Here is a 16,655-nt window from a genome sequence, read left to right as displayed (position 1 = left end):
AGGCAGACTGAGGAAGGAATACGGAGGAGTGTCCTCCTCCTAGAGGCCAAGCCGAGAAGCAGGGAGACTCAGGCAGAGCCCTGGGCCAGAACACCAGGGAACTTTCTAGAAAGTCCAGCTGGCCCTGACAGACCCTGTGGTCCAGAAGAAGCACTCCAGGGCAGGCACAGGGGGTCAGTCCTTTCCTGGGGGTGGTTCCAAGGTCACCACCTGGACATAAGAGGAGGGAAACACTGGCCAGACAGGTGACTGACCAGGGAGGTGGGGGAGAAGGAGAGCATTGTGGGGTCCCCCTACACCTCATGAGTTTGTCTCTTCCCTCCCATTTCCTTGGTGGCTCCTAAGGTGGGGTACCCACCATGCCTCCTCTTGGGCTTCAGGCCCAGCCACTTTCCAAAAATGAAACTGTACCTACTGCCTCACACAGCCTGAGCCCCAACTCTGTGACAGGAGCGCCCTCTGCTGGCCTCTGGGCACAGTCACGGGAGGAGCTGCTGAGGCCTGGGGAGGGATTCTGGGCAGCGGGACCCATCCTCCACCTGTGCCCTTCAAACCCGCCCCTTCTCCTCCAGAGACCCGCTCATTTTCCTCAACACCTCCCTCCCTAGTCCCATGACCCCTACAGCACCAGGTCCAGCTGGGCCATTGTGTCCATTCCCCTGCCTCCAGGCCCATGGTCCTGAACTTTTCTTCTGAAACTGGCCTGGGCATTAAGCCATACCTCCCCCACCCCCACCTCCAATCTCCACCTCAGAAAAGTCCCCCCTGCCTCTGGAGCCCTGCCCTCCTCCCCACCCACCCTCTTAGGTCCCTCTGTTAAACTGCTCACCCCAAAGCCATCTCCTTCCCCAGCCCTGAGTCTGAGGGTCCCTGAAGCAGGACCTCCTCCACATGGGGACCACCCCCTTCCTGCTGCAAACTTCTTAGGAACAGAAGCTGTCGTGGGAGCATCCCAAAGGTCATGGCACCAGAGGCACCAGTGGGGCTTGATGCAAAGGCAGAAGGGTCTGTGCACACGTGTGCGTGCCTGCGTGCCAACCGGTATCCAAGCCCATCCCACACCTGCGTGTGCACAGAGATGCATCCACCTGTCTGCCGGGGTCTTGCTGGGTGAGTTGGGTGGCCTCCTCACCCAGGTTGGAGCCTGAGCAGGAGGGAGCCAAATCCCTGCCCCCAGAGGGCAGCACTGAGCCACTCTGGGCCACCTGACCTGGAAGAAGTTCCTGTTTCCTGTGGTTCCTGCGGAGAATGACTTCAGCTCTGTGAAGTAAAGCAGGAAGAGCAGCCCAAATGCTGGCTAGTGGTTACACAGGGGCGAGCAGGATGTGGGAAGGGCACGTGTCAAAGGTAGGGTGCCGAAAACTGGGTGGCAGACTGGCAGGGGTTTGTTGGATCTTGAATGTGTCAGTGTTATTTTAATTCTATTCTGTATTAAAATAGAGAATGGTTTCTGAGCTCTTCCTAGAATGTGGAAAGAACACTCACCCCCCTGAGTAAACTCCCAGGGAAAGCTGAGCCTCGGAGCTCCCTGGATCTCCCCAGAACTCAGAACTCTGAGGGCTCTGAGCTTCCCTGCCAGTGACCATGGCCTTGGGGAAGGGCAGAGACTGGACCCAAGCTATCCCTACTGCTCTGGGTCCCAGGCCAGTACTCCTGCAGGAGAAGACAAACACACAGCTCACACACACATTTGCACAAGTGCACAGCTCAAACACACTCACATACACAGCTCACACATGCTCACACACAGCTCACACAATCACATTGACTCTGCTCACACTCACAGTCTGCACATACATATTCGTAAGCCCACATGCACACCTTCACACGCACGTACCCACAGTTCACACGCCCATTCACACAGCTCACACACACTCATCTTCAGACTCAACACACACAATTCACACACTCACATGTGCTCAGAGTCACACACGTTCACTCACAGACATTCATACAAACTTGCCCAGCCTCACACTGACACATGTTCACACTCACACACACTTTCAAACTCACTGACACACTCACGCATGCTATATTTTACAGGCCTCTGTGTGTTCACACTCTGCACACTCATCCACACACACGCAAAGCTGCCATTGTTGCTCTAGCCCCTTAACCTTGCACCCTCACACAGGCAGAGAGGGAACCTGAACTTTCCCTGACCCCAGGGTAGATTTCTAGAATCTTCCCAGGAGATCCCAATCGCAAAAGAGAGGTATGTGCTTCCTCAATCTGGAGCAAGCAGGCTCAGGGCCAGGATCGTGTGACCGCCCATGCAAGTCTGCAGACTTCAGAAGAATCCCCCAAACTCCCCGCACCTCTTACAGGATCGCCTTTTACTAATTTCATCCATGACCTATAAGAGGGAGGGCCCGGCCTGAGGACATGTCAGGGACACACAGTGATCCCTGGTCTTGGGGGCTCTAATGCCAGGGGAGACGCCTGGACTTCATCAGCACAATGGAGACCTGAGCAGGCTGAGCAGCAGGAGCACCCAAAGGACCTTGACGTGGCCCCAAAGGTAGTACAGTCAGGAGGCAGGCTGAGCAGGGTCAGACTGAGTCCCAGGCAGATGCCGGACATCCAGCCACGGTGAAGGCTGGAGTACATAGGACCTGGTACCCTCGGGAAAGAGGGAGACATCCTGGACGAGGGAGGCAGAGCTGGGAGCTGAGCCTGGAGAGGTGGGCAGGGGCCAGCCTGTGAGCACCCCAGGGCTTAAGGCCACCAGTACAGGAGAGGAGAGGACAGAGTTCTCTGCTGAGGGAAGTAACTTGGGCCCAGAAACTTGGGCACTGGCAAGTTCCCTCAGCCCTATCCAGAGAACAGAGCTGGGCTAGAAACCTACCTGCCGGTTCAGGAAACTCCCCCAGCACAGCCATACCCCTCCCTAACTCATGACAATGGGGTCCCTCTAAGTGACGGAAGGTCTGTCTGTGCTAAGGGCCAGAAACACACAACACCAAGAACCTAAGAGACTTCGGGGAGTTACCAGCATCTCTCAAACAGCCCAGCCCAGGTGAGCCAGCTGTTCTAGCCCAGCAGAGAGTGCGGAGGGGGTGTGGGGGAGCCCCCAAGGAGGAGCCCAGAGCTGAGGAGGCCTGGCAGTGCAGAGCTGGGGACAGCTGGAGAAGGGCTGGGTCCCGGCTCCCAGGGAGGGCCCATTCCTGGGCGAGGAAGGTGGGGACCCTGCAGGCCTCACATTCCAGCTGCAGACGCACCCTTCTAGCCTGTTCTCACCTGTTCCCACAATTTCCCAGACTGCCCTGGGCCCAGCTCTCAGGGCCAGTTCCCAGAATCCTTCAGCGTTTAGAATCCAACTCCAGGGACCCCAGTCTGAATGCCCAGGAGACCATCTGCCCTGGGACAATTGCCTCCTCCATTGATAAAGTGTAAGCACCTGCAGCACACATGTACACACACACACACACACACACACTGAGGCCCTTAACCTCAGCACACAGGACACAGAGCAGGACCATCAGGAGCTGAGGTATTTCTTTTCACGGCCAGGACAAAGTACTGCCATTTCCCCATGTCCCTGGACAGAGGAGAGGGAAGGCGTCCAGAGTCCCCAGAGATTCCCTGGGAACAGGGCACCCCAGGTGCCCTAGAGCTCAGTCAAATAAAATTGGAGAGGGGATTCTGCCACCGTAAAGAAGAACCAAGGGGTCCCTGCACCCGCCTGGGTTGTCCCAAGTCAGTCCTGCCCCCTCCCACCACTGCTCAGCTGGGGGCGGCACCTACTCTGCTCTCTGACCCCTATCCAGGGCTGACCAGGCAGCCCACAACCTTGACAGCAAAGGCTATACTGGACATCCAGGACCCAACAGCCCAGTTTGTCCCTTGGCCTCTCTTCCCAAGCCCTGCTGTCACCCTTTCTGACCTCCTGCAAGGGACAGAATCCCACGCCCACCCTGGGCTCAGAGCCAGGCTTCCTTGGTTCCTACCAAGGCCTGGGGAGTGATTTCTGCATCTCAGGCTGTCCTGGGACTGCCCTAGGGTTCCCAGGAAACAGCCCAGGCCCAGGGGCGCTGCTCAAACTGCTGAGATCTCAGAATGGGGTGTCGGGTCAGGGAGTCAAGGGGGCACCCACTTGTCTCAGGTGGGATTGAAATGCGGGCTCCAGCAGAAGCCCTCAAGGAAGAGCTTGAACATCAGGCAGAGTCCCCAAATCTCAGACTTGAAGTTCCCTGCTGCAACCTCAGCCAGGATCCTGGCCTGACAGCAGAGGATGATGGGAAGCTGCAGAGCTGGGTTGGGCAGGGGTGAGGGGTCCCACAGCAGGGAAGGAAGAGGTCCCTGCACAGCACAGCCTGTGCCAAACACTTCCTCAAGATCACACTCCAACTGGGTGCAATGGTGCACACCTATAATCCCAGCTACCCAGGAGGCTAAGGCAGGAAGATCAAAAGTTTGAGGCCAGCCTCAGAAAATTAGCAAGACTGTCTCAAAATCAAATTAAAAAGGGCTAGGGGTGTGCTCAGTTGGTACTGAAAAAAAAAAATCACATCCTACCCACCAAGAAATCAACAATATTGGCAGAGTAAGGGGGTTCTTGTTCCCGTAGAAGAAACCGAGGCCCAGAGGTAGACTGCAGGAAGAATTTCACCACAGGTGAGTGGTGAGGACCAACCTTGACCAAACACCATGGAGACCTCTCCTGGCCCCAGATGCCAGTGCAGATATCCCAGATGGGGCCAAACGGAGCAAGGTCGGGGTGGTAGATGTTGGTAGCAGCCCCCGAGCTGGAGCCCCCATAGGCACAGGGCTGCAACTCAGTCTCTGCCCCAGAACCCCACCTGCACCCAGAGCTGCAAGCTGGTCGGGGCGAAGGCCTCCTTTAGAGATGAGGCAGCAAACAGCACGTGCCCTCCTGCTGCCTCCAGCTCAGCGGGCCCCTCCAGCCCAGCTCCCAGAACACCTGCCTTCTGCCACCAGCATTTACTGAGCCATGAACAAGGTAAGGCTCCAAATAAGACCACCTTGGGTCTCAGCCTCCAGCTCTCCAATTGCAGAGGCCAAGAAAGGGTGACAAGTGGGCACCCCAAATGCCCTGGCCATTGGGGGCACTGGGGTTCCAGCAGATTGTCCTCCCCCCAGTCTGTACCCCACCCAGCAAAGACATGCAAGGCAAGCAGTTCCCACAGCCCGTCCCAGGCAGCTGCCAGACACCTCCTTGCAGGGCCCTGGCGCTGAACTGGCTCAGGTACAGGCGGGCGGGGGACTGGGTGAGGCACAGCACACCTGGCTCAGCAAGCCCAGACGCACCACCGCTTGGGAGGAATGCGGGCACCACCGCTGCCCGCCCAGACTGGCCCTGGGAAAGCTGCCACCCCCTGAGCTCCCGCCAGCGCTGACTCAGCCTGGGTGGGCCGGGAATCTGCAGCCTCAGCAGGGACAGTCTCTCCCACCCCACCCTGCTCACAGGCCCACCCCAGGACTGAACCAGGGACAGGGCCTGAGAGGGGCTGCAAGCGGAGTCAGTAGGACCCACCAGGCTCCAGGACTGGGGGAGTGGCAGGGACGCCGTCAGACGTACCCCGCGCCTGCACCTTCCCAGGGGGTGCCCAGGCACATCCTCTCAAATGTGAAGAGTGGAGGCTCTTGACAGGGTGGCCTGCCCGCGAGGACCACAGTCACCAAAGGGGATTTGTCCTTCCCTGGCACCTCTCTGAGCCTCATTTTCATCTGTTAAGAGGGACTGTGAAGGACCCTGTGCTCAGTGCGGGCTGAGCAGTTGGCCTATCAGGGGGACTGGGGCTCAACCCGGAAGCACTGACAGGCCACAGCAACTACCAATGGTTCCACCAGGGCTGGTAACTGGGGGGAGAACCCACTAGCCCTGGGAAGGTGCTCCTCGGAAAGGAGAAGCAGAAAGACCCTGATTCCAACGCTCCCCATCGTTCTTCAAGCCCCATGGGCCTACGTAGTCAGGGGCCCCAACAGAGCCACTGAGGTCCTCTCCTTCTGCCCCCCTATGGATAGGGCTGTGCCTCCCGCTCAGGCCCAGGTGCTGCCTGAAGGTTGGGGCCCTCTTTCTCCTTCAGACAGCGGGCTCCCCAGGGACAGAGACCCTGCTGGCCTTTCTGTCTCCCCATAATCCCCAGCACTAGTGAAAGCCACAAAAACTGTCCCCCTCCCAGCGCTGCCCCTGCCTCCCCAGGCCCTGACGTCCCACCTCCTTGACCACCCAGCCAGTCCCCAACATGACGCTACAGCAGTCACACTCCAATCCTGGGGACCTTGTAATCTCGTTGTGGCTGGTGACTTTCCCTTCCTTCTGTCTAGGAGAGGGCCCACAGGCCTCCCTCCCTGAACCCTTCCTGGGCCAGCTGGAAGGAAGGCCTTTCCCTCTCTTCTCTGCTACTGTTCGAGCACAAAGCTTCCCACCCTGGCCCTTCTCCTCCCTCTAGACCCTACAGGGCTTTAGGGGCTAAGAGCAGTGGCTGGCGTGGGGGCCCCTTGGCCAAAGGTGCTGGGAACACAGCCTGACATTCCTGAGCCAGGTCATTTTGGGAGCCTGGGGTGGGAGGGAAGGGTCTCCGACTGATGGACCCTGTGCCCTCTGCCCACCTGCCCTTCCCCCCACCAGGCTTCTCCCAGCTGAGGCAGAAGCGTGCAGGCCCAGGTTGGGGTGTGGCGTTGGCAGGACAAACCGTCTCCAGTGTTGGGTGTTGTGCCTCCGTAACCAAGGACAGAGGAGGAGGTGCTGGCTCCCTGCCGTGTTTGGGCCCCAGGCTGAATGCGTGGGTGAGGAGGGAAGGCAGGAGGATTTGGGGTGTGGATCTCACTTCCCGCTCCCAGGGCTGGAGGGCAGGGAGGGCCGGCTGGGACTCGCTGCTCCTTGGGCCGATTCAGACTTGCCCTGACCCTGCCTCTCTGCTGGCTCTGGGAAAGTTGGCCAGGCCAGGTGGAGTGTGCGGGGGGCAGGGCAGGCTCCCCTACCATTCATGCTGGGGGTGAGGAGGGCATGCAGCCCCCAAAAGTAAGGCACCACTATGCATGTCTCAGCCCTCAAGACCAACTACACACCACAGCCTGGTTCAGACCACCTGGGAGAGGTCCCAGGACACCAGGTCTAGGCCTGTGACCTTAGGCAGGTCACTGCCCCTGTCTGGGCCTCAGTTTTCCCATCTGTGAAGTATCGGGAGCTGGCCTGGGTAGTTCCCGAGGGGTCTCCCTCGCTCTGTTAGCTTTGATGAGCTGGGTGGGCTTGAGCTGAAAGGTGGCAGGGTCAGACTTGGGGACAGGGAATCGGGACCAGCCTTGGAGCTTCTGATTATAAGGGCTTGTCTCATATCTCTGCATCCCACTGCCCAGCCTGGGCTGGCCCCAGTGGATGCGATGCTGGCTGAGTGCAGGGGCCCAGGGCTGGCTCAGCACGGGCCAGACAAAGTAAGGGAGGGGCCTCCCACCTGACTGGCTGGAGGGCAGGGGCTACCCTTTCTCCCTCTCCCAGCAAAATCCCAAGGAAGCCCCTGGTGCCTTGTGCTCGGCAGGTCCCCGGCAGGCTCGGCCCCCGCCTTGCAGAAAGAAGCCACTGGACCATCCCCTGAGCTGACTCTGAGGGTCTGAGCTGGAGGCCAGGGACAAGGGAGGCCCCAGAGTTAGGGAACACAGGCACAGGGCAGTGGAGAGGGTAGCCCCATGCTGAGGGGAAAAGAAGCTTCAGTCTGAATGAGGACCATCGGGGCAGAAAGCGAGAGGACCTGAGAGTGTGGCCAGGAGGTTCAGAAAGAAGGCGATGAGCGTGGGCATCCCCAGGGGAATGGGGGACGAGACGCTGGGAATGGGGTCATCCAAGAGAAGGGAAGGACTTGGGCCCCAGGTGGGAGGGACCCCTCCCCTACACGTGCCTGGGCCTGGGCCCTGACCACGGCTCCCACCACCCCCCAGGAAATGCCGAGACCTAATTCTTTGCTTGGTAAACACGTGAGCTAACGCCAGTCCAATCCAGACCTGCCCTCCGAAGCCTCGGTTTGGAAAAACAAAGGAGAAAGAAGCCTGCCCGTGCCTGCGCTCCAGCTCCGGCTGTGGGGGGCTACGCACAGGGGCCTGACCCTGGGCCTGGGCCTGGGCAGCCATGAAGCAGAGAGGGCCCCGGCCAGGACAGCCCCCAGAATAAAGGGGGACCAGCGGGCACATGCTCAAGTTCCTGCATGGCTGGGCCTCTGGGTGTGGACGGTGGGAGGGGCGGCCTCCCAGGGCCTGGCAGGTAGGTTGCAAGTCCCTTCCCCAAGATTAACACGGACTCCGCAATGGTGGGACCTTCCTGTTTTGCCTTCAGAAAACTGGAACTTGATTTGTAAGGGAAACTCCCGGTGTATAAGATTTAGAAACTAATCCCAAAGTGACACCCTTGGCAAGCCAAACACAACATCAAGTGGAAAGAACCTCAAAACCCAAGGGGCCCAAGAGACAACCTAACTAAATGATCCCCTTTCTAAAAAGGTAAACTGAGGCCCAAGGCAGATACAGCCAGTTCAGATCAAGGTGGTAAAACCAAGGCCCCTGATTCTCCCATACTCTCCTAGCACCCCAGTCTGGAACAGATTAGCAGAGGCTGTTCACACCCCTCACCTGCCCCGCAGGGCAGACCCCAGCTGGCCCCTCACTAACCACACCTCCCAGCAGCCTTTGCTCCACACACCTTCAACTTATTTGACCTCACAGCCGCCAGAATTGTTCTCTCACTTACTACAGAAGGAAACTAGGGCCAGAAAGAATAGGCCATTAATCAAAGTCCTTCAATGACAAGTTCCAGACAGTGGGGAGCGGGTTGGGAACCTGCTTATGGGGACTTCAGGTCACAAGGAGGCCCTAGCTTATGGAGGGGCGGGGCAAGGCAGGTGCCACTGGGAAAGTTCCCGAGGAGCCCAGCCTCTGAATCCCCTTCCCCAAGTCTGAAGAGGGGGTTTTGCAGGAACCCCGGCAGCCTCAAGGTCAGAGGGACCCACAAGCAAGAGGAGGTGACACCCAGGCTAGACAGAATAGTGGCAAGAGACCATCACACCAGCATAGGAGAGGGTAGAGGGCTGAGCACCCAGACGTCAGGATCCCCCATCCAGGGACCTTGAGTTCCACCTCAGACTTCTCTGGCTATCTCTACTGTCCCATTCCTACTTCTGGCCAGGGGAGGAGAGTGGGAGTCGCAGAGGTGTTTTAACTGCCCTGGGGTGGGGCAGGAGCAGGGCAGCCCCTCTAAGTGCAGGGGAGCCCCAGAGATGTTGAGGAATCACCTGTGTATTCGGTGCCTGCTCTGATCCTGGTCCCACGCCAAGGGATACAGGAATGGACAGGACGGGCCCTGCCCTTGGGTGGCTCACAGTCCAGTGGAAAAGAAGAGTAAGTAAGAAATAAAATTCATACGATCAGAGAGCAGCCGGGGCCTGAACCACAAAGGGTGGGTGGGAGGGAGAGGCATTCTGGAAAGATCTCCCAGTCCCTGGAATTCCTTGAAAATTGGAGCCGTACTTCTTTCAACTTTTATTTTTATACAGAAATATGCATATATGTGAGTTGGGGTGCAAGTTCAGCAATGGAGCACTGACCTAGCATGCGCAGGGAGCCTGGGTTCCATCCCTGGAACCATTAAAAAAAAAAAAAAAAAAAGCTTTTTTTAATGCAGGTGTACTTACTGCACAACTCACTGACTTGCAGAGTGAGCCAGCACACAGACCCCAGAAGAGCAGAGCCACCTCCCAGGGCCCCCTTGGGCCAGCTTCTGAGACAGTCAGAGACCCCCACAGACACAAAGGGCAGTGACACCCCCAAGGCCTTCTGCTGATGAGCATGTTGATCATTTAAGGAACAAGTGTCTAAAAGCTGGTAATACGAGGCTCATTATCCCTAAATTTACCTAGCCCATCTCGTGCCCCTTTAAGACCAAGGACAACAAGATAAGAGTAACTAAGGAATTTTCAAAATTGACAGGAACATTCTAGAAGTCTTCGGTCACTGCCCTACGCCTTCCAGGAACAGCAGAGTCTTGCAAGGCAAGACTCACTCCCTGGTGAGACCCCACGCAGGAGCAATCATCTCCTGGGAACTGGATTGGCTCCGGAAGTGGTGATTTCTTGGGAGCCACCTGGAAAATCCAGCAGTGAGAAAAAGAAGAGCCACAGCCTAGCCCACCCAGCAGCCTGAACAAAGGCTTGTTCCTTCCCTTGTGGGGGAGCAGCCTGATCTCTCTCTCAGTGCCGTCCCGGCTCCTTGAGGTTTACCCCCCAATTAAAGCTTTGCCTGTGTCTCTGCTCCTTGACCTGGTTTCGTTCTGTTGTCACTGGGTCAGAAGTTCCAGGTGCTAACACCACAGGGTCCCTCTGGCAGGATTCCTGCTGTTGTGTTTTATGTAAGTAGACTCGTAATGAGGGTCTAACTCAACTTTCCACCTCACTGCTGCAGCAAATCCCACCACCTGAAAGACATTGTGCAGAATGGTGACAGGGACACAGAGAGGCAGGACCAGCCCAGTGGCCAGCCTTGCTCCCCCAGCCAGTGCCAGGCTGAGAGGGTCTCACGGACCCCTCCCCTCACCCAGAGGCAGAGAGCACTTCGCACTTCAGAACTGCTTCCAGGCTGGGCCTCCCCAGTACGGCATCCCCTGTCCCAGCTGTCCTCTCCCCAAATCCACCTACTCTCCTGGGCAAAAGGGCATCCAATAGTGAAGCAATGTGCATGCAAATGATGTGCAAATGATATGCAAATGCCCACACTCCCCGAGTCAACCTGGGCAAAGGCCAGAAAGAGTGGGGAACCAGACCTCTAAACTCTCAGTGTTTAAGGCCACCCCTGCCCACGGGCCCCACTCCTCCCACCAGCACCATGCCCCCCTGCCCTCATCCCAAGACTCCGACCTCCCATCCTTCCTTCATCTATGAATCCAGCCTTGACTAGCAAGGTCCTGAAGTGGGCACCTGAGGCTCAACCCCTGCCCTCCAGGAGCTCATGATTTAGCAGAGACAGGGACACAGGCACAGCCTCCACGTGAGGAGTGCAGGCAGTTCAGGACAGAGCGTCTCAGCTTTGATGCTATGGTGCAGACTCAGCATTGTGGGAGGGCCTGAGGCTCTGCATTTCTGATCGGTGCCCAGGGTATATGGAGGCTGCAGGTCCCAGGCCACACTTGAAATGGCCAGGAGTAAAGGTGGGGTACTCAAAATGACCCTAGGGACACAGAGGGGCCTGGGACAGGGAGGGCAGGACAGTAGTGAAGGAAGGCACTTGGGAACCAGGGGCCAGAATCCCCAGCTCTGCCTCTCACTACAGAGGGCATGTCGCTTCCCATCCCATAGCTGGGGCCTCAGCCGGAGTGCCCACCTCTAACACCTGCCCCGCCTCACCAGGTGCCCCAGGCTTCAGTGAGACAGAACTTGTCAAGGGCCTCCCCGGGACCTGGCACATTGCAAGTGCCTGATCATCAGGAGATTTAGTTGTTTAATTTTAACTCAAGGTTGACTAGGAAGGAGCACAAGGCAAGTTTTCAGGATGAACGAATGGTCTCTGTCTTCACAGCGGTGATGGTTCCTTGGGTGTATACATTTGTCAAAACTCACAAACTCAGGCCGGGGGTATAGCTCAGCGGTGGAGCATTTGCCTAGCACGCAGAGTCCTGGGTTCCATCCCCCACCCAGTACCAAAGCAAACTAAGTAAATGAATTAAAACCCTTATGAATTCCATAAAATAGGTGCATTTAATTTTATGTAATGAATCCTCAATAAACTTGAATCTTTTAAAAGAGACCACAAGATTAAACCTTAAAAGATGAAAAGGACAAGGGTTTCCCTTGGAGAAGGGACAAGCCAGGGCAGAGGCTGCTGGTATGGACATGCAGCCAGGTGTACTGGTAGGGAGCAGAGATGGCAGTTGACCATTACTGGGGGCCTCCTATAAACAGTGGGAAGAACTGGGGGCCCAAACAAGAAGGAGGGCCACCTGCCCCACTGCAGGGGCTGCCCAAGAAGGAGACTTGCAGAGCCCCTGCTGCAAACTCCTGGATAGCGAACCACCTACCATTAATTGAGCACCTCTTATGTATTGAACCCTCATTTTAGACTCTACCAAGTCAGGGTCACCTTGCCTGTTTTTATATGGTCCAAGAGTTAAGAATGATATTTACATTTTTAGGTAGTTTTATTTGAACATCAAAAGAACAACATTTTGTAACACATGAAAACTATGTGAAGTTCAAATCTTGGTGTTCATAAAGATTTTTTTGGAACACGGCCACACCAATTTATCCAGAACTAGGTAGTTGAAACAAAGACCTTATGGCTGGCAAAACCTAAAATATTTGCCACCCGGCCCTTCACAATTTGCCTATAAAGTCGGTAAAGTAGGAGTTAGCTACTCGCTCTGCCAATGAGCCCAGTAAACAAAGACCTCCTTTTCTCTCCCAGGCCCCCAGCACCCTGGAGGGGCGGCTCAGCTTCTTTTAGCCCAAGAGATACACCTGATTCTTCTCTGCCGCAGGACCTCTCCTGCCCGCCTGCAGAGCAGCAGCGCCCCCTGCCGATGGTCGGAGCTGGCCAGAGTGTGCTGAGCCTTGATTCTTGGCGCCTGCTGCCACCTGATGGCCATTTCTGAAAACGCACCTATGAACCCAGATGCGGTGGGCAAAAGTTGAACTGGGGTCGGGAAGAGCACTGCGCAGGTGCAGCCAGGTATGGCAAGAACGGAGACCGAAGCGCCAACTACTCTAGGCAGGGCTTGGAGTCTCCAAGCCAGTGTCCACTAATAAAAGTTGCACTTCGTCCCTGCTTGTTATTTGACTAGTGAGAAAGCATCAATAGTGCTAGCAGGAAGCTTGCCAAATATTTGCTCTGACTCTAACTCCTGGGGAACTGAGCAAACACCAACCGCTGCCAGAGGGTGACTGTCGGGGACTTGAAGGTCAGCTGACCCAACCCCCCCCTGAGTACTTCCTGTGTTCTTTCTTTCAGCAGACTCCTGGAGCCCTGGGGGCATGCACAGGTAGGGTCCCATCCTGTCCACCACCACAGTCCTTCACTCTATGACAGCCTCATGGCTGTTCCCTGTGTCACAGGGCAGAAGGAGGGCACTCTGGAACCAGGCTCTGCATGTGAATTCTCAGTTATTCCCTCACTGGCTGGGGGGGCCCTGGATCTGTTACTTAACCTCTCTGAACCGCCATTCTCTGCTCTGTAAGAGGAATAGTAATCCTGCTGACCTCAGCATCACGCATGTGAAAGAGGTAGTGTTGAGAAGTGCGATGATGGTGATGTTGACATTGACACGGTTTCCTTCCAACTGATCCTTTCCCAACAGGCTTTTCATCAGTGTCCGGCATCGTAAATGCACCACTCCATCTTGGGGAGTAGGCTTCCCTTTCTGTCTTGGAGCCTCAGTTTCCCCATCTGTAAGAGGAAAGCATCAGATAGGTGATCACCAGGTCTCATTCCCTCAGATCTTGCTCTCTTACGTGCCCAGGACTATGGGACCATTGTCGCCTCCCTGGTCAAGCACTGAATCAGGGAAGTCCACTCCCCACTCACACCAGGGCCCCCTTCCCCACTCAGCCCACTTACCTTCATGGAGTGGGCAAGACACTCCACTGGCCTACCAGCCCTGAGGTCCTAGGACTCCACTTGTGCCAGTCTGGAACTTGCCTACCCTGCCCCACATACCCGCACACATTTGTAAACTCCTCGATCATGGACAGGCACGTCTGCTGCAGTTTAGCCCTGGATTCAGAGTGGCTTCAGCAGGGTCTGCCCTGGGCCCATGTTTGAGGGGACTGACCCCAACACTTCCAAGTTGCCTCCCGGTCCCCATGGCTTCCTGCCTCTGTGTGCTCACCTGTTCTCTCTGGGAAGGAGATCCTCCTCCCCTGAGCCCCCCCAGTGTCCCGGCTGACCTCGGTCACCTGGATGGCAGGACATGAGTCTTGTTCCCCTCTTCAGTCCTAGTGCAGGGCCTGACCCTAGGTGGGTGCTTAGGTGCTCAATGAATGAATGAATGAATGAATGAATGCTGCGGTGATTACAAGCAAATCCATTGCCACACAGGACCAGGCCAACCACTGCAGATGGTGACAACACTCAGAGCTCACCCCAACATATCCCAGGTGAGCGTGCAAAAGAGGCCCACTGTCCACCAAGACAAGCCCACTCAGGTAAGGAGCTGGAGGAAAGGCCCTTTGTTCATGGCCACTGCTGGCGGGCCCCATGGCCTCCTTCCACCTGTGCCTGGCACTGCAGCTGACCCTGCACCTGACCCAGGAGCAGCTGCCTACAGGAAGGCTCCATCTGGACCACCATTTCCTACCCATCCCTCCCCCCAGGGAAGGCCCAAGCCCAGATCCCATCACTTCCAGGACATCTTCATCCTTCCTCACTCCTCTCACCCGCTCCCTAGCAAACATATTTTAGGCCTCCCCAAATGCCCACCCGCCCTCTCCTGCCCTCTCAAGATGCAAGGAGAAATCAGAACTGTCAAATGCTGGGGCTGGAAGGAACTTTAATAAGAATGATGGTGTTGTCAGATGCCACCAACTAGGCCCTGTCTGTCACCTTACCAGTCCCATCCAGGAAGAGCATCCCTCCCATGACAGATGTGAAGGAGCTTACCCAAGATGGCACCGCAAGAACTTTTGAGAAACCCCATGTTTTCGTTGTCCCAGATGAAGCTAGACCAGGCTCGAAGCAAGGCATAAACCGGCCTTGAGACGGGAGCAGGGCCCTATAGTTTAACCCTGGTCCCATGCTCAGCCACAGAATCCCAAAAAAGAAAAGAACACGCGGTGGACGTCGCATCTATAATCCGAACATTGTTTTGCAGGAGGGGCGAGGGCGGGAGGAGGACAGGGAGATGACTATTCATAGGTTTTACCACAACTCTGTGGCAGGCTCCCTCCTGGTACGCAGGCGACACTTTACCCAAAGCTGCAGCACAGAACCAGGATCCAAACCGGCCCTTGGTGTCTGTGTCCTAGCCCTAAAGCCCTAGAGGTCCCAGCTGCACAGCCCCTAAGGGTCACCCTGTTAGGCAGGCTGACGCGCGAGGCGCGACTCTGCACGAAGCCCGGTCTGTGCTGCCACCGTGCGGCCACGGCGGGAAGTGCGCCCGTTCTACCTTTCGCCAAAGGAGCGCAGTGAGGGACCTTCCAGCCCTGATAGTGTAGGGACATCAGTAAGCACCGTGCTAGGCCCTGCCGGGTAGTCTCATCAGCTAACAGCTAAAAGAGGAAACCACAGAGTGTAATAGAAGGTGCTATGGAGAAATGGAACAGAAACACAGGGGAAGGGACCGTGGGGAGACTAAAGAGGGTGCGATTTTAAATAGAATGGTCAGGCTGGGCACAGAGGCGCTCACCTGTAATCCCAGAGATTACAGAGGCTGAGGCAGGAGGATCGCGAGTTCAAAGCCAGCCTCAGCAATTTAGTGAGCCCTAAGCAACTCAGCGAGACCCTGTCTCTAATAAAATATAAAAAAGGGCTGGGGGTCTGCACCACCCTTGGGCAAAGCAGGCAGGAGCAGAGAGCCGAGGTCCTCCTCTGCCCGTCCGTCCCCAGGGGAGGCTCTGTGCCCAAGCCCGAGTCCGAGTGGTTGGAAGCACGAGGAAAAAGATGCTGCGTTTCATCCTTATTTTTCCTAACATTGAAATATTTTGAGTTTGAGTTTCATTTTTTAGAATCTGGAAATCACAAAAGTAAGGAAAAGTTAGTGAAATAAAATATTTGATATTAAAAAAGGGGGGGCTGGGGATGTGGCTGGGTAGTTAAGCGCCCCTGGGTTCAATCCCTGATATCAAAAATGAATGAATAAATAAATAGGATGGTCAGGAAGGACCCTCAGTACAAAGGTGACATCTAAGCAAGAACTTGAGACTTTGAGAAAGAAGCCATGTAACCATCTGGGGAGAAGCTTCCAGACCACAAGGCGGGATCATTTCTGTCATGCAGGATCCTTGAAATGAGCTGAGAGAGGCAACAGGGACTGGATGGAAGGAGGCCTCAGAGACTTTGGCAGCTGCGTGGAAACCAGACAGCAGGGAGGGCCTAGAGGAGATGAGAAAGTCACTGCATAACCCCAGGAGGGAATGACTGAAAAGACCAGGATGGGAGCAAAGGAGGGAGCAGAAAACAGTCAGACCCTGGAGCACTGTGCAAGAGCCCAGGACTCCCTAGGTTGCATGTGGAGTGGGAGAAGAGGCAAGGATGCTGTCTCCAAGGCAACAGAGTTGTCTCACTGTCTGGTTCTTGTTTGCTAAACATCAACAGGGGGTGTTGTGGGTTAACTTCATTCAGCCCACTTGGTAACTGTGTGTGTGTGTGTGTGTGTGTGTGTGTGTGTGTGTTTACACATGTGTGCTTGTGCACACGTTCACATGCACACATGTTCACATGTATATGCCTGTGTGCATTGAGCTGCTGTGATTCTGGAGAGAGATCTGGAAATATAAATCCATGAAAACTGAATTTAACAGAAATGTAAATTTAGGATTCATCTCTATAGAGCTGGTAGGAAACAAGTTGGCTTCAAAATAAAGGAACAAGAAATCCACCAAAGCAGGAAGTTTAGAGCCATGTAGGCGTCCAGAGAAAGGAGAGCCAACAGGGAAGATGCCCACTGAGAGAGCCAGTGGTGTGGAGGCCAGCTCCTGGGGTTGGGCAGCTCTGCCTGTCAATCG

The 16,655-nt window shown here is 55.9% G+C and overlaps 1 protein-coding gene across 5 annotated transcripts; it reads left to right on the top strand.

The window, feature by feature from the left end:
• Positions 1 to 2,339: 2,339 nt before the first annotated feature.
• LOC124980486 (uncharacterized) lies at positions 2,340 to 10,251 on the top strand. 5 transcript variants are annotated; one of them, XM_047546067.1, is made up of 5 exons: positions 2,340 to 2,521; positions 2,945 to 3,019; positions 4,890 to 4,963; positions 6,596 to 6,753; positions 9,937 to 10,251. In XM_047546067.1, exons 1-5 carry the CDS (start codon positions 2,427 to 2,429, stop codon positions 10,147 to 10,149), a joined length of 615 nt encoding a protein of 204 aa, XP_047402023.1. In that variant the 5' UTR covers positions 2,340 to 2,426; the 3' UTR covers positions 10,150 to 10,251. The 5 variants fall into 5 exon arrangements, 2 of the variants coding, with proteins under 2 accessions (XP_047402023.1, XP_047402024.1); XR_007107815.1 differs by lacking the exon at positions 6,596 to 6,753 and having other exon boundaries at positions 4,795 to 4,963; XM_047546068.1 differs by lacking the exon at positions 2,945 to 3,019.
• The last annotated feature ends 6,404 nt before the right edge of the window (positions 10,252 to 16,655 follow it).

Source organism: Sciurus carolinensis, chromosome 3 (genome assembly GCF_902686445.1).
Source record: "Sciurus carolinensis chromosome 3, mSciCar1.2, whole genome shotgun sequence".
Lineage (NCBI taxonomy): Eukaryota > Metazoa > Chordata > Mammalia > Rodentia > Sciuridae > Sciurus > Sciurus carolinensis.
The sequence above is the reverse complement of the archived record's forward strand: the minus strand, read 5'-3'. Positions and strand labels throughout refer to the sequence as shown.